The sequence below is a fragment of the Leopardus geoffroyi genome, chromosome C1, assembly GCF_018350155.1.
Source record: "Leopardus geoffroyi isolate Oge1 chromosome C1, O.geoffroyi_Oge1_pat1.0, whole genome shotgun sequence".
In the NCBI taxonomy this organism is placed as follows: domain Eukaryota; kingdom Metazoa; phylum Chordata; class Mammalia; order Carnivora; family Felidae; genus Leopardus; species Leopardus geoffroyi.
In genome coordinates, this window is record NC_059328.1 from 32,009,265 (window position 1) to 32,027,619 (window position 18,355).

Below are 18,355 nucleotides of genomic sequence, written 5' to 3' on the forward strand. Positions count from 1 at the left end.
AGGAAGCTTCATGCCCAACATGGAGCCCAAGGTGGGGCTTGAACTCATGAACCTGAGATCAAGACCTGAGATGAGATCAAGAGTCGGACACTTAACTGACTGAACCACCCAGGCACCCCCTGCTCCCTTATTTATCCTTAGCTCTTATCATTGCCTGAATTTTCTCTTTTTTCCTTGTAATGTGTATGTCTTTTCCAACTAGAATTTAATTTCCGTGAGAGTTTTACTGAACAAAGGAAAAATCTCCACTTATTAAACAGGTACCAAGACTTGCTGGATACTTTATTATGTTATTCCACTTAATACTCAAAAACCAGGTATGGCAGAGTTTATGAAGGATCTGGCAGGCGACTGAAATTCAACGTTAAAAGTCAAGGTAGATTAACTTACCAATGGCCACATAACTAAACTTGTAAGTGGCTGAGCTAATATTACAAAGTCAGGTCTCTTTAATTCTAAACCCAGGGATGCTGCGAGTTTTCTGTGCTTACCTAGGATTTCTTTAAAAATATTTATATGGAACCAGTTATAAAGAGCTTCCAGATATTCCCAAAACTGTGGGATTACCGAAGAAGTTAGGATCCATTTGTTTAACCTTGACCTGAGGAAGCTCTGGAACGAGATGTAGATCAGCAGGTCTAGAATTTAATCAGAGCTCATGCCCTCTGGTGGCAAGTAACAGAATAGCACTCACACCAGGAACCACATGGTTGTGGGTCCCCACTCCCTACCCCACCATTCATTGTCCCATATAATAATTCAAAGCTTTGTGAAGTTATTAGACTCTGTGGCCGTCAAGATGATTCCAAACTCATTCTCTTCTCCCAGAGGAGCTTTACATACATGTACATCCACAAATACATGTACAGAAATATGCCACTAAGTCACTGTACAATCCTGGACAACTCACTTCCCTTTCCCTGTTTCTGTATTTGTCAGATGAGGACACTGAACTAAAGCCAGGCTTCCAAACTGAGGTTGAGTACACCATCTCAGTTTTACCCCATGCATGAAAGAACACACAAGTGAAACCGGCATAGAGGTGCTGAACACACTGTCTTCCCCGAGGAAGAAGTGAATACCCAACCTGACCATTTGGGGAGATTGGATTCCTTATAGTTCTCATAGGACTCCATCCCCATGTCACTGTTACAACCCCATATACACACTCAAACTCAAGTTAATTCAGACTAATTTAATGGGTGGTTGTGACTAATCTTGAGATGATATATGTATGCATGGGTCTGGCAGGGTCCTTGGTGTAGAGAAGAAGGAGTTTAATGAATACTTAAAATTTTTTTTAACATTTATTTATTTTTGAGAGACAGAGACAGAGCATGAGCAAGGGAGGGGCAGAGAGAGAAGGAGACACAGAATCTGAAGCAGGCTCCAGGCTCTTAGCTGTCAGCACAGAGCCTGAAGTGGGGCTTGAACTCATGAACCATGAGATCATGACCTAAGCCAAGGTTGGATGCATAACCAACTGAGCCACCCAGGTGCCCCTAATGAATACTTTTAAAATTATCTCTGCAAAATAAGCATTTAAGACACCAACAGTTAAAGTACTCTCTCTCTAAGATTTTGGGTTATTTCCACCCCCACAGGTTTCTTTTTTTATTTTTATTTATTTAAAAAAAATTTTTTTTAATGTTTATTTACTTTTGAGACAGAGCGCGAGGGAGGGGCAGAGAGAGAGGGAGACACATCATCTGAAACAGGCTCCAGGCTCTGAGCTGGCAGCACAGAACCCGATGCGGGACTTGAATCCACGAACCGTGAGATCATGACCTGAACCGAAGTCCGACTCTCAACCGACTGAGCCACCCAGGTGCCCCACCCCCACAGGTTTCTATAAAGAGCTTATATTTCTGTGATAAATGAGACGTTTGTCTTTTTAAATCCCCCTTTCTACTGACAGGCCCTGGAGGCTACTTAGCAAATGAAAAGACAGATCAGTGACAGGAATATACAAAGGGTTCCTTTCAAGTCAAGGTACCACATATACCCACCCCAGAGCATGTGACCAAGTTTGCTGACCAGGCACTTTGTGCTGGGATCCTGACACACTTGACTAGGAGCCTCACCAGAAGCCAGGTTCTGTTTTAGACCAGGGACAATCCAACATGGACACTGGGATCCCCTGGGGAGCATTAAAGAATACATCGGTCCCAACCCCAGAAATTCAGATTTAACTGATCTGAGGTAAGGCTACGCACTGAAAATTTTAAGAGCTCTCTGGGTGATTCTAACTGGCAGCCAAGTTTGAGAACCAGTGATCCAGACAGTCTTTTTTTTTTTTTAGAAGAAATAATCACAGTCTTGAGTAGCAGAATAGGTTAGTGAAACAACAGGGTGTGAGGAAAAGGTTGGCAGCATTGAGATAATAATGTCACCTGAAAATCATTCTACCTTTCCACCTTTCCCCCCGGAAGACTCTGGCAGGGGGGTACGAATGTTCCTATGTGAACAGAACACACACACATACACACAAAAACCATACAAGATTTTACAGGAGAAGAAGGCTCTTCTAGAGCAATATTTCCCAAATATAGACCAATTTCATTAGAGTCTCGGGAGAGTCATTTTACCATGCAGAATCCCAAGCCCCATTACCTAGAGATTCTGATTCAGCAACTCTGGGGAGAGGTCCAGAGGAGGCCTGGGGAACATGAACACACACACATATATATGTATAATTATGTACATAATTTATTTAAACTTTATTTTGAAAAATCTTAAACCTAGAGAAAAGTAGCAAAAACAGTACATGAACAACTATGTATCCTTCACCCAGATTCAACAACTAATAACATTTCACCATATTTGCTTTCCATCTATCTACACACACTTTTTCCTCTGAACTATGAGAAAGTCAGAAACATAGTGACACTTCACCCCTAAATATACATCAGTACATTTGTCCTCAGAACAAGGACGTTCTCCTTTAAAACTGTAATACTGTCATTCCCAAGAAATTTAATTTAAAATATCCTCAACTGTCCCCCAAATGTCCTTTATAGCAGTTGAATTTTTTAAGTACAGGAGCGGAACGAGAATTACATATTGTATTTGGTTGTCCTGTTTCTTTAGCCTCCTTTAATCTAGACCAACCCTGTTGTCTTTTGCTGGTTTTTCATGAAACTGATATTTTTGAAGACTGTGGGCTAGCTGTTTAATAGAATATCCCACAATTTGGATTTTTTTTTCTGATTGTTTCCTTATGATTACATTCATGCTAAACAGTTCTGACAAAAATACAAGTGATGTTGAGTACTTCTCACTTCATTACTTTAAGAAGCACATAATGTGGTTTATCTAATTATCGATGATACTGAGTTTGATCACTTGTTAAGGAGTGACTGACAGACTTCTCCATTATAATTTCCCTTTGTAATTAATAGGAAACATTGAGACTATGTGAATATCCTATTCTCCAATAAGCTTTTTTACCCTGTGGTTTTAGCACTCACTGATTATCCTTGCCTGAATCAATTAAAATGGTGGTTGCAAAATGGTAATTTTCTATCATTCTCTCTATACTTATTAGCTGACATTCTGCAATTAGACCTTTCCCTGCAACTCTAAAGTTTTTTATGTGTATCACTAGGGACCTATGGATGCCAATACCATTGTTCTCTTGTTTTCATTATTCTGTTTGTTACTCTTATTGTTCCAGTTTTGGCTGATCAGAGCCCCTTCAAGCTGGCTCCTGTGTCCTTCTGATATGTTTCTGTTCTTTAAGACTTCTTTTCTTTCTGGCATAATAGAATGTTCCAAATTCACCTTACATTTTCTCTTCTGCTCAGCCCTGGAATCAGTCATTTCTCCAAGGAGCCATGATTCCTTTTAGTGGAGAATGGGATTTAGAAACCACATTGCTACTGAGGTGTCATTACTTTTAGGCCTTTTCAATGAACAGAACTTATATCATTATAATACAAATATATATATTTGTATATATAATATACAAGTGTACATATATAATAATATATAAGTGTATATATAATTATATACACTTCTTAAAGTTAAGAGTTCATAATAGATACCTCCAATTCAAATTCTATACTACAGGGTTCTTCTTCATCTTCCCCCATCCTATATTTGTATCTTCTTTACTCATTTGCCCTATCCTCAATACACGCAAAATAGCTTCAGATTAAGGTAAAACTACTAACATTGTTAATAAAACATCAGGATTTATTTGAAATTCCATTTTTTCTTTGAAGTGTGTCCCAATGTTATGATATCCATTTGATACATAGTTCAGTTTGTTTCTGTTTGTAATCAATTTCAGAATATGATTTGTTCTTTTCTCTGGTTTAGTTTTATTTTTAAAGTAAAACATTTACATAATGCAAAAGTCAAGAGAATATAAAAGAGTATTCTCAGAGAAGTCTCACTCTCATTGCTATACTTTCCACACTATTCCTAGATACTCTCAATAGGTGACCTTTTCCTTATTTTCTGGTTTAACATTCCTGTGTTTCTTCTCATAAAAATAAGTATATAAAATATGTAATTTTATGTATACTATAAAATGTGTGTGTGTATACATATTTCCCCTTCTCTTTCTCAAAAGTAAGTGGTATTAAGTACATTCACATTGTTGTGCAACCATCACCACCATCCATATCCAGAACTTTTTCATCTTCCCCAAGTAAACTCTGTACCCATTAAACAGTAATTTGCCATTCCTCCCTCCCCACCAGCTCCTGGCAACCACCATTCTGTTTTCTGTCTCTATAAGTTTGCCTGTATTATGTATCTCCTATAAGTGGGATCATACAGTGTCTGTCCTCTTGCAACTGGCTTATTTCACTTAGCATAATGTCTTCAAGATTCATCTACATTGTCACACGGGTTAGAATCTCCTTCCTTTTTAAGATTCAGTAATATTCTGTTGTAGGCATATACCACATTTTGTTGACCCATTCTTCCACGGATAGACACTTCGGTTGCTTCAACCTTTTGGCTATTGTGAATAATGCTGCTAAACATAGGTATACTAGTATCTGCTTGAATCCCTACTTTTAATTGTTTTGTCTATATACCCAGAAGTGGAAATGATGAATCATATGGTAATTCTATTTTTAACTTAAAAAAAATTTTTTTAATGTTTATTTATTATTGAAAGACAGAGAGAGACAGAGTGTGAGCAGGGGAGGGGCAGAGAGAGAGGGAGACACAGAATCCGAAGCAGGCTCCAGGCTCTGAGCTGTCAGCACAGAGCCCGATGTGGGCCTCGAACTCATGGACTGTGAGATCATGACCTGCGCTGAAGTCAGACACTTAACTGACTGAGCCACCCAGGCGCCCCTATAAGTATATCTTTATGCCAGTACTACATGTCTTACTGTTGCTTTGTAATAAGTTTTGAAATCAGGAAATGTTGAGTCTTTAGTAGTGTGCTAATTTTCGTCAAAGGTCAGACGACTTTCTTCCTTATAGCTATCTTTTTTTGTTTGTTTTTGTTTTTTTTAAGTTTATTTATTTTGAGAGAGAAAGAGTACATGAGAGCATGAGCCGGGAGGAAGAGGGGGAGAGAGGGAGAGGGAGAGGGAGAGGGAGAGGGAGAGGGAGAGGGAGAGAGAAGGAGAGGGAGAGAGAGAGAATATGAATCCCAAGTAGGCTCCTTGCTGTCAGCCCAGAGCCCAACTGGGGCTCAATCTCATGAACTGTGAGATCATGACCTCAACTGTAATCAAGAGTCAAATGCTTAACTGAGTGAGCCACCCAAGCATCCCTATTATAACTATCTTAATATGGTGAATTTCATTAATGATTTTTCTAAAGTTAAATCTTTTTATTCCAGAAAAAAACCCCCACTAATTTGCTTTGATAAATTATTGTTTTAAATGTGTTGAATTCTCACTTCTCATATTTTACTTAGGATTTTTGTAACAAAATTCATACATGAAACTGTGTGTGTGTGTGTGTGTGTGTGTGTGTGTGTGTGTGTAAATCAGGCTTAGGTATCAAAATTCTACCTACTTCATAAAAAGAAATCTGTATGTTTTCCTATTTTTCTATGATATGTATGGAGCTGAACTGTCCAGTAGACAGTCACCAGCCACATAAGGCTTTTTAACTTTAAATTACAATTCCACAAAATTAAAAATCCTTAGTTGCGGTAGCCATATGTGGCTAGACAGCACAGATATAAAACATTTCCATCGTCACAGAAGTTCTGTTGGGTATCACTGACCTCTGGCAATTTAAGTAGTAGATAATCTGGTCTTTAAAGTTTTGTAGGACTCCCCTGCAGAATAATCTGCACTTAAGTGTTCTGCTGCAGGTGTAGTTCTTTGAAATTTTTCATATGTTTTCTACATACCTGTTTAAATATTGTAATGCTATTGGGTTCAGATTTTACAAATAGTATTTTCCTACTTCACCTCACTTTTCTAATTTATTTACACAGAGTTATTTCCCCCCTTTGTCATCTCTACTTTTGTGTATCTGTGCTTATTCCTTTTCTTTAGTAGGCTAACTACTTAGTTTGTGTATCTTGTGTATTATCCTCCCAAAGGACCGGCATTTTGATTTATTGCTTTTCTATTTTCCACCTCGTTAACTTTTGCTTTTACCTTTCTTTTTTCTTTTTCCTTTTTGTTTTGTGTCGTGACTCTTCTTCTAGCTTTTTGAATTGGGAATTTAAATCCTTAATTTTTACCCTTCCGTTTTTATTGATGTCAAGTATTTAAATCTATCAGTTTTCTTTCAACCATGGCTTTAACTGATCTCAAAATTCCGATACGTGTTTATTATTTTTTAGGAGTTTTGCAATTTTGGTTTATATTTCCCTTTTCACACAAGAGTTGTTTAGAGTTTTAGATTTCAATGTAGAAGGATATTCACCAGGAAACAGAGTGTGATATGTGTACACATACGTGATCTACCTTATTCATGAAAGACTTCAATATCTTTAACTTTTGTCCTCTTGGCCTGCCTTGCCTTGAGAGGTGTGTTAAATCTATCAGTGTGTTTGTCTCTATCTCTTTGCACCTACAATCATTTCCATTTTACGAAGACACATTCTTTGTAATTTGGTTCCAAAATATTTTTAATTAGTACATTTTCATGGTGAATTGTGTCACCATTAAGCATTATAAAGTGGCTTCTTTTGTCTTGTTGAGTGCATCCTGGTCTGAATTCTTTTTTTTGTTCTTTATTTTTGTGTGAGAAAGAGAGAAAGAGAATGAGAGACAAAGAGAGAGTGCAAGCATGAGTGGGGGAGGGGCGGGGGGGGCGGGTGGACAGAGGATCCCCAACAGGCTGTGCTGACATCAGTGAGTCCGATGCTGGGCTCAAACTTACGAACTGTGAAATCATGACCTCGGCCAAAGCTGGACACTCAACTGACTGAGCCACCCAGGCGCCCCTCTTGGTCTGAATTCTGCCATGTCTAATGTCAGAATTGTAGTATCTGTTATTGTATTGTTTGACTTTCCTTTTCATACCCTTAACCATCCTTTTATTTTTAGTCTTTCTCATTTATTTGACTTTAGGTATGTTTCCTATACACAGTATAAAGCTGGGTTTGACTCTGAGTACCAATCTGAATTTTTTTTCTTTGAATAGGTCAGTTAAGACTATTTATATTTATTAATATAAATCACACATTTGGTTTCAACCCTGTCACATTAGGTTTTATTTACTGTGCTTTCCATATTTAGTTCATCTCCTTCTCTGTGTGGTCTGTTTCTTGATCTTTTTGCTCCTTTGTTATTAAGGAAGTTTTGGAATTTTATTTGAGTAGTTACCTTTATACTAACATATTTTATAGTATCCTTAATCTACCTTTTCCTCATTTAGGCTTCTATTTGGTTTATCAGTTTTAGGTGATATCCTTTGATCCCATCTAAGGATATTACGGGAGGGAGGAGGTTTGCTTCCTGCTTCCGGTGTGAATGCTTGGTGGGCTCCTGCAGCAATCCCACCTTCTCTCTTGACCATATTCTGCAGTTCACGACAGCCAGTAATATCAGTAGCCAGCACCACGACCACCACCACCTTGCTCCACTTAAATGGCTTTATAGCACTCCAGAGAGACATCTCTCCATGAACAGCTTTCCCCAGAGGCACCCCTGAAGGCAAATTTCTAGCAAGGTCCACTGCTGTGGCACCACAGTGACTTCTCTCCTACAGTGAGCCACAGCTGCGTCCCCTCCAACAAGGTCTACCTCTCAGCCCTGAGGATGGGAGAGGGGAGGCTCCTCCTTGGGCCCTCTATCTCAGCTCCAGTGTAGTGGCCTGCCCTTGCGTCTGCTCTTATATTCATTAGAGTTCTCTTTCCTTCTGACTAGCCAAACACACCAATACCCCAAGCCTGTGTTACAGTTAATAATTATATTAAACTTTCTGTGTTCAAATTACTGTGTGGGTTCTCTCTTTTCATTGGACCCAGACTGATACCATACTGTTCTATCCCATCTCCACCTTTGTTTTTGTCTTAGATTGATCATTCCTTGTTTGGATGAAGCTCTTTCTGTATGTAACTCATTCCTCCGGTAGGGCTTGGGTTACAGCATTTCCTAAGCTCCTGCATGCTGAACACATTTCAGTATAATCTCAACACCCAAAAAACAGCTTGTATAGATATAAAACCCCATGATCTTATTTTCTTTCCTTGAATTTCTTAAAATCACCACTCTACTTTGTCTTGCTTTGTACTTTGCTGTAGCAAAGTATGATGCAAACTTGACTTTCTTTCCCTTGTAAATAATTTGGCCTTTTTTCTGGAGGCTTAGAGGAAAATTTTCTTTATTCTTAGAATGTAATAGTTTTACTAGAATAGATCTTAGAGTAACCAATCTGAATCAATTTTTCCAGGAATAAGGTAGGCCCTTTCAAAATAGAAGTTTGGGTTTTAATTTTTGAAAAATTTAAGTATTAATTCTGGTTCATTGCTTTGTTTTTCTTCAGAGACTCCAATAATACATGCATACATACATTTACACATACACACTGAATCTTTGTTGACTATGTTCTATATCCAACAGTTCCTTTCTGATACTTTTTAACCTTTTCTAATATTTATTTTTATTCTCTTGGCTGTTTTTATTTCTCTTCTCAATGTCCCTTATTACATTTTCAGTTAAACCTGTGTCCATTGGGCACCCTGGAATTGAGTCAATTGAGATTATTTTGTCTTTCGTCAATTTTTTTCTTGAGTTTGGACAATTCCATTTTTACATCTTCCTGTCTATTGTGCATTTCTAGTCTGACTTTTAAAATTTATGATTCATGGCATTTTTTTCATATCTGTCAATACTTGTTTAATTCAAGTTGGGTTGTTGTGCAATAGTTTTCTTCTGGTTAGTCACTGATTTTGGCAGAATTTTTAACAGTTAAAATGGTTTTAGCCTCATCTTTGCTTTTTGTCAGATAGAAGCTTTTTATAGGTGTCGATTGCTATTTCCTAATCATTTGAAATGTCTGATATTTTCCTGGACCAGCAAAAACAGGAGGTTCTATTTTGGCAGGGATCTCGGGTTATGAATTTTCTGTTGACCTAATGAAATGCAGTTTCTTTAGTAGATGAGGCCGTTGGGATGGGAAGTGTCTGATGTGTCTTTTGGCTTTATGATTCTCTTCTATTTCTGTATAATTCTGAATTACAATCCCCTGCTTTTCCTTCAATATGTCTACCCTCCCCCAAAGGTAGTTGTCTTCTCAAGAGTGCTATCTCTAGTCCCTCAATGCAGACTTTCGAACCACTGGCTTCCTTTGGATTCCCCAGTAGGGAAGTAGGTCTTAGCTCTGTTCTCAGTATTTCCCACTCTAAATGGGCCTATATTTTCCTGGAGGTGATTTTGACTGTGTTAGGCCTCCACTGCCCTCCCCCTTTTAAATGCAATTTCTAACTACATAAAACTATTCATTCTGGTATGAGTCAGGTATTAGCTCTAATGGTTTCAGATCTTTATATCTGAAAATGTAATTAAAATCTGTGGTATTCTTGACTCTCAGTTATGTTTAAACATGAATTAGGGGTAGTTTGGTTTCCTTTTGGATTTGTACATTTCTAGAGAAGTTATTGAAAGATTGATGTGAGGGTTAGGGGCACTGACATGCACCCCCTCATGCAGTCAAAAATTGCGTAGAATCTTTGACTTCCCCCAAACTTTACTAATAGCCTACTCTTGACCAGAAGCCTTAATGATAATGTGAAGAGTTGATTAACACATATTTTGTGTGCTATATTATATAGTGTATTCTTATAATAAAGGAAGGTAGAAAAAAGAAAATGTTATTAAGAAAATATTAAGGAAGAGAAAATACATTTATAGTACTGTACTGTATTTACAGAAATAAATTTGTGTATAAGTGGAGCTGTGTAGTTCAAGCCTGTGTTGTTCAAGGGTCAACTCTACTTTTTAATAGCCTATCAAGATGTTTCCAAATAGCAATTCATCAAGCAGGTTGAGAATAATACAGTACTATTTAGCTATAAAAAGGAATGAAGAACATCTCCATGCTACTAAGAAGTCATCTTTAGGGTATTTCATTAAGTGGCAAAAAGTAAGGTTAAGACCAATATGTATAGTATGCTGTCATTTGTATAAGAAGGTGGGAATGGGGCGCCTGGGTGGCGCAGTCGGTTAAGCGTCCGACTTCAGCCAGGTCACGATCTCGCGGTCCGGGAGTTCGAGCCCCGCGTCAGGCTCTGGGCTGATGGCTTAGAGCCTGGAGCCTGTTTCCGATTCTGTCTCCCTCTCTCTCTGCCCCTCCCCCGTTCATGCTCTGTCTCTCTCTGTCCCAAAAATAAATAAACGTTGAAAAAAAAAAAAAATATCTTAAGAAGGTGGGAAATACCTTATGTATATATGTACACACAGACACACACACGGATATTTGTATTTTTAAAAAATGGGAATATAGACAGGGGCTACCTATGGCAGAAGAAGGGAAGAAAGTGAAGGGGATTTCTCTCAATATACTTCACTTTACAGATTTGACTTTAAGAATGATGTGTATCACATACACGTTTATAAAGGAAAGTTTCCAAGAAGCAATCTCTAAAAATAAAAAACAATACAACAAATGAACCCAGGTTTATACCAAGTTGGTGGCACTGCCACCCAGAGAGAAACTAATCCAAGCAAACTTATAATATATTGACTATCCTTCATTGGAGGGTAGGAAAACAAGAAATGCAAGTAACTCAAACACTGTCAGTAATGATAATGGTGGTAAGTGTTGCTACTGTTATTCTGAGACTGTTGTCCTGTGTGCTATAATAGGATAAAACAACTGAGTTATTTTGCTAGTGACATGGAGAACTAGGGTTTTGTTGTGGTATAAAGGAGATACAGATTAAAGATAGCAAAGATAAAGTAAATAAAAGCACCATTTGTCCCGAACTTTAGTAGGAAGTATCAATATGAACTAATGATTTTCTCTTAATAATAACAATAGTAACAGTAATAATAACAATAAGGCAGTTCCTATCTCTCTATATCAAAAAGATGTAGAAAGAATGACCAACCCAGTAGCTCTGAGTACTCTAGGATTCAGATAATAGTCTCTAAATACCATTTCCCACTAAGAAGAACCGGAAGAACTGGGCATCTAAAAGAAATAGCTGATTCCATATTTGAGGCAGATAATTTAAAAGATGAGCCTGGCACTTGTTGAGATGAGCACTGGACATTATTATATGTAAGTGATGAATCACTGGGTCCTACTCCGGAAACCAATACTACATTGTATGTGAGCTAACTTGAATTAAAAAAAAAAAAGATGAGTCTGGAAGATTTTGAAATTTCAAAAATCCAAGACAGCTATCAAACAATGAAGTGTCAGAAGACTGGATGCCTGGGTGGCTCAGTCCGTCAAGCACCCGACTCATGATCTCAGGATCATGAGATCGAGCACCGTGTCGGGCTCTGCACTGGGTGTGGAGCCTGCTTGAGATTCTCACTTTCTCTCCCTCTACCCTCCCCTGCTGCACCGTGCTGCCACTGGTGCACTCTCTCTCTCTCTCTCTCTAAAAAAGAAAAGAAAGAAAGAAAGAAAAGGAAAAAAAAAAAGTGTCAGGAAACCATTTGATGAGGTTCCTATGCAGCCGATGGGACAAATCAAGAATCAGTAAGGACAATTAGTGTAATGGAATGAAACATGTCAAATATGTAAGAATCCTTGGGTTTATGATACTAAATAACAATAACAACAAAAACGTCCTTAAATATTTTTGGAGGATGGTAGTAAACTAATTCACTATTTTGAAAATTGGTAAAGAGGGGCGCCTGGGTGGCGCAGTCGGTTAAGCGTCCGACTTCAGCCAGGTCACGATCTCGCGGTCCGTGAGTTCGAGCCCCGCGTCGGGCTCTGGGCTGATGGCTCAGAGCCTGGAGCCTGTTTCCGATTCTGTGTCTCCCTCTCTCTCTGCCCCTCCCCCGTTCATGCTCTGTCTCTCTCTGTCCCAAAAATAAATAAACGTTGAAAAAAAAAAATTTTTAAAGAAAATTGGTAAAGAATCAAGCATTTAAGCTTTCTTCCATGAACTATAACCTCACAATAACCAAAAATGTGATGGAAGTTTAATAGATATATTCCATTTAATTTATGTGGACAGAACTGTAAGATTAAAATTTCCCATTTTGCAACCATAATGAATTGATTGCTCTATATCAGGAGTCAGCAAATTATAGCCAGCAGGCCAGTCATCTGTTTTTGTAAATATAAGATTTTATTGGAACACAGCCTTGCCCATGTATTTATGTATTGTCTGTGGCTATTTTTGTATTACAATGACAAAGCTGACTAGTTGTAACAGAGAATGTATGGCCCAGAAACCTGAAAGTTTTACTAATTCTTTAAGAAAATCTGTCAATCCTTGATCTAGACCACAAGCAGTAACAGCTGCTACATTATAAAATGAGAGAAATGAGACCATATATATATATATCCTTCCCAATAGAAGTAAACACCACTACCTATGAAATGTTCTTATGAAAAAATTGAACCTGAACCTGATCAAGCCTCAAGATCTAGCTGACAATTTCTAGAAAAGAGAGAACATGGAAATGTGTCAAATGTTACCATAGAGATACAATCAGCAAAATCTAATTGTGGGAGATAATTAAAGACAAATTACTTAGATTTTTCAACAAATAAATTGCAAGAAAAAAATAAGAGAGAAAGAGAACCCATAGATTAAAAGAGACTTAAAGGACATGTCAACCAAGTGCAATATGTGGATCTTATTTGAATCCTGATTCAAAGGAACTAATAAAGAGAAAGAGAGAGGAGACAGACAGACAGACAACAGGGAAAATTTAAACACTGAGAAAATATTAGTTGGTATTAAGGAATTATCGTTAGTTTATAAACACATGATAATGTTATTATGATTGTTTTAAAAATATTATCTACGAGACATAGATACCAAATATTTAATGACAGAATGATACTATGTTGGGGCAACTGGGCAGGAGGGGGCAGGAAATATGTGCAGATACAAATAAAACATGATCGATTATGTGTTGATAATTATCAAGGATAAAGAGTACATGGACATTCACTGTGCTATTCTTGTGACTTCTGTATGTGTTTGGAATTTTATTACAAATAAATTTTTTAAATGGGGGATAATTCAGTAACCACCTGGGGATTTCCTGCAAATGTCATCTGTCCTCTAATGCTCAATTAATTTAGCACAACCCCCTGAGGGGAACATAGCCCACAGCTCATAACCCATCTCTCTCTATTCTCTGCTGAGACTCATTGCAATAGTGACTGATAGTAATTGATGAGATGGGCTCAGTCACTTATACTGAGGGGAAAAAACAAAAAGATAAATCTGATCTTGAGAAGAAAATTCTAGTGGGGTTATTAGTTTAAGTAAAATAACACATTTTACTTAACAACTGATTCAAAGTGAGAAAATTACAAGGACCAACTGAGAATTTAAGGAAAAGGAGATAAGGAACCTCTGTATCAGTCATCTTGTTACTGAAAGAGTTTTCTCTCACCTCTGGTTATCCTTGTAGGATTTGGTAAAATCCTTTATGGTTTTTTGAGGCAGGCTAAATGGTAAAACCTCCTTCCACTCTCTCAGGGTAACTGGGAACTGATGAAAGGTGTGGTTTCGAGTTAGAAAAAGGAGAGCTTAAAAAATAAGCTTGGATATCATAAGTTAATGTAGAGATGGACATGTCCATATTTTATAGCACATTTCATTTTGGTAGGCCTTTTCTTTTGGCCATATGAAAGAGAAGAATAGGCAGGGGACCCTAGGCTTTCCTGTAACAGGATGTAGCATTCTGGGAAGATAACTAATTGGCTAAGGAAGGCTTGGGTCTAGTTACTCACCCAGAGGGGGCTGCAGCATACCCCCATTCTTCTCACAGTTCCCAATAGGCTGGATTTCAGATGAGTCAACCAGCCGCCAGAAATCATTCTTGTTGTCACTGCCATCAAGGCGAAGGCGGAGCCGGGCACCTGTCAGTCCAACTACTGTCGCAATACACGTGGATGTGGTATTCCTGGGGTCCTGCGCTTCCAATTTCATGCTGATCTTGAACTCGTTGCTTGGAGGTGTGTAGGACTGAGAAAAACAAGCCATGGGGATTAGGCAGACTAAGAGTATATGGCATTTTCAGTAAAGATGTTAAGAGATGGAGCCTGAAAATTTACGCTTTGTACTGAAATTGGTTACAGTGGGGCCCAGGAGAAGCACCTTGAACTATTCCCTGATACTTAGGAAGGGTTTCATGTAAAAGAAACCCTGGAAGGTAAGATGAAGAGGAAAAAATTTACTTTCCACAAAAGCATCAAATATTGACTCACACCAGTAAGAAAAGCACAGCAGTATCTCAAATGGTCCTGACTTAAATGCTTCTTCATCCTGTCTTCTCTAACATCCTAACTCTCCAGGTGTTCATAACATTTTCTTCTCAGAAATCATCCTATTAAACTTGCACATCCTTAATGTCTCTTCATGGAGCGTTTCAGTATGTAGGTTTGTGTATTCATCACACAGGCCCAAAGACTATTTTTCTTATTTTCACATTAACTTAGAAATCAGTTCACAGTTTTAAAAACAATTTTAAGTTATAATTGACATACCATAAACTATACACTTTGTTAAATCTTGACATACGTATACACCCATGACACCATATATATCACATACACCTTGAAACCATCATCATAATCAAGATAATGAACATGGACACACTCCCGTTTTTTCATGTCCCTTTATAATTCTTCTGTCTGGCCCTTCCCAGACCCCTGTCCCCAGGCAAACATTGATTACTTTCTCTCACTGTAGATTGACTGGTTTGCATTTCTTCCTCTTAAGTGGAATCAGAATAAACTGTTTGTGTTTGTCTAGCTTCTTTCACCCAGCATAATTATTCTGATATTCATCCCTATTGTTGAATGTATCAATAACTCATTTAAAAAAAATTTTTTTTAGAATGAAATCTGGCCATTTGTAGCAACGTGGATGGAACTGGAGGGTGTTATGCTAAGTAAAATAAGTCAGGCAGAGAAAGACAGATATCTTATGTTTTCACTCCTATGTGGATCCTGAGAAACTTAACAGAAGACCATGGGGGAGGGGAAGGGGGAAAAAAAAAGTTACAGAGAGGGAAGGAGGCAAACCATAAGAGACTCTTAAATACTGAGAACTAACTGAGTGTTGGTGGGGGTTGGGGGAGAGGGGAAATTGAGTGATGGGTATTGAGGAGGGCACCTGATGGGGTGAGCACTGGGTGTTGTATGGAAACCAATTTGACAATAAATTATATAAAAATAAAATTTTTTTTAATGTTTACTCCATTTTTTTTAAACACTTTATTTTTTCAAAGCAGTTTCAGGTTCAGAAGAAAACCGACAGGAAGGTAAAGAGATTTTCCACATATACTCAGCCCCAACACATGCATAGTCTCCCCGTTATCGACACCCCTCACCACAGTGGTACATTTGTTACAAATGATGAACTTATATTGACACATCCTAATTATCCAAAGTCCACACGTCACATTAGGGTTCTCTCCTGGTGTTGTACCTTCTGTGGGTTTGGTCAAATGTATAATGGTGTGTGTTTATCATTATAGGATCATACAAAATAGTTGAAGTGTCTTAAAAATCCTCGGTGTTCGTCAATTCATCCCTCACTCGCCCACCCACTGGCAGCCACTGATCTTCTTAGGGTCTCTACAGTTTTGCAGCCTTTTCAGGCTGGCTTTTTTCCATTAGTAATAGGCATTTAAGTTTCCTCCATGTCTGCTCATGGCTTGATAGCTCATTTCTTTTTAGGGCTTATATTCTGTTGTTTGGCTATACCACATTTTTTTCATTCACCTACTGAAGGGCATCTTGGTTGCTTCCAAGTTTTGGCAGTTATGAATAAAAGTGCAACAAACATCTACGTGCAGGTTTTTTGCTGGTGTAAGTTTTTAAGTCATTTGAGTAAATACCAAAGAATACGGTTGCTCGATCTCATAGTAAGAGTATGTTTTGTTTCGTAAGAAATCACCACACTATCTTACAAAAATGGTTATGCGATTTCGCATTACCACAATAAACGAATTCCTATTGCCCACATCGTTGCTCACATTTGTCGGTATCAGTGTTTTCTGGATTTTGGCCATTCTAATAGGTGTGTAGTGGCATCCCACTACTGTTAATTTGTATTTCTCTGATGACATATGATGTGGAGTATCTTTTCACATGCTTTTTTTGTCATCTGCATGTCCTCTTTCGTGAGAAGTCTAAGATCTTTGGCCCATTTTTAAAATCAAGTTGTTTCATTTCTTTTTTTTTTTTTTTTTCAACGTTTATTTATTTTTGGGACAGAGAGAGACAGAGCATGAACGGGGGAGGGGCAGAGAGAGAGGGAGACACAGAATCGGAAACAGGCTCCAGGCTCTGAGCCATCAGCCCAGAGCCTGACGCGGGGCTCGAACTCACGGACCGCGAGATCGTGACCTGGCTGAAGTCGGACGCTTAACCGACTGCGCCACCCAGGCGCCCCCAAGTTGTTTCATTTCTTGACACTTTAAGTGTTCTTTGCAGATTTTGGAGAACATTCCTTTACCAGATATGCCTTTTCCAAATATTTTCTCCCAGTCTGTGGCTTGTCCTCTTATTCTCTTGACGGTGTCATTCACGGAGGCAGGTTTCAATTTTAACGAAGTCCAGCTTATCAATGATTTCTTTTATGGATCATGTCTTTAGTGTCATATCCAAAAAGTCATCGTCACACCCAAGGTCATCTTTTCTCCTAGGTTATCTTCTAGTTTTATAGTTTTGGGTTATATATTTAGTCTGTGGTCTGTTTTGCACTAACTTTTGTGAAGGATATAAGGTTTCAGTCTAGGTTCCTTTTTTTTTTTTTTTTGCATGTGGCTGTCCAGTTAAGCACTATTTGCTGAAAAAACTATCTTAGGTCCATGGTATTGCCTTTGCTCCTTTGTCAAAGATCAGTCGCCTATACTTATGTGGGGCTATTCCTTGGCTCTCTGTTCTGTTCCATTGATCCATCTGGTTCTTCTTTTGCAAACAGCACACTGTCTTGATTCCTGTTTCTTTATAGTGAGCCTTGAAGTCGGGTGGTGTCAGTCCTCCAACCCTGTTCTCCTTCAATACTGTGTTGGCTATTCTAGATCTTCGCCTCTCCATGTAAACTTTAAAATCAATTTTTCCACAAAATAACTTGCTGTAATTTTCATTAGGCTTGCACTGAATCTATAGATCATGATGGGAAGAACTGACATCTTCACAATATTGAATCTTCCTATTCTTGAACATGGACTATTTTTCCGTTTTTTTTTTTGTTGTTGTTGTTCATTGGTTTCACCAGATTTTGTAGTTTTCCTCATACAAAGTTTGTACATATTGTTAGATTTATACTTAAGTGCTTCATTTTTGGAGGTCCTCAATGGTACTGTATTTTTAACTTCAGAATCCACTTGTTCATTACAGTATAAAGGAAAGCCACTGACTTCATTAACCTTGTATCCTGAAACCTTGCTGTAATTGCTTATTAATTCCAGGTTTTTTGTTTTTTTTTTTTTGTCAATTCAGATTTTCTACAAAGACAATTATGTCATCTGCAAACAGTTTTATTTTTTCCTTCCTAAGCTGTATATCTTTTATTTCCTTTTCTTGTCTTATTGCAGTGTCTAAAACTTCCACTATGATACTGAAAAAAAGAGGTGAGAGAAGACATCTTGCCTTTTTCTTGATCTTAGTGGGAAAGCTTCTAGTTTCTCACCATTAAGTATGATGCTGGCTATAAGATTAGTAGATAGTATCTCTCAGCATAACTATTCTGATAGTCATCCTATTGCTGAATGCATTAATAATTCATTTCTCTTTATTGCTGACTAGTAAATCA

General features: G+C 38.0%; 1 protein-coding gene across 30 annotated transcripts in view; it reads right to left on the reverse strand.

The window, feature by feature from the left end:
* Window positions 1-18,355, reverse strand: part of SCMH1 (Scm polycomb group protein homolog 1) — a 189,090-nt gene that overhangs the window by 93,419 nt on the left and 77,316 nt on the right. For 28 of the 30 annotated variants that reach the window (XM_045476885.1, XM_045476859.1, XM_045476884.1 and 25 more), the window contains one exon: window positions 14,320-14,554. In XM_045476885.1, coding sequence (XP_045332841.1) covers window positions 14,320-14,554 — 235 coding nt within the window. Of the gene's footprint in view, window positions 1-2,613; window positions 2,660-14,319; window positions 14,555-18,355 lie in introns of those variants that run through there. The other 2 variants (XM_045476886.1, XM_045476877.1) reach the window with 1 other exon arrangement.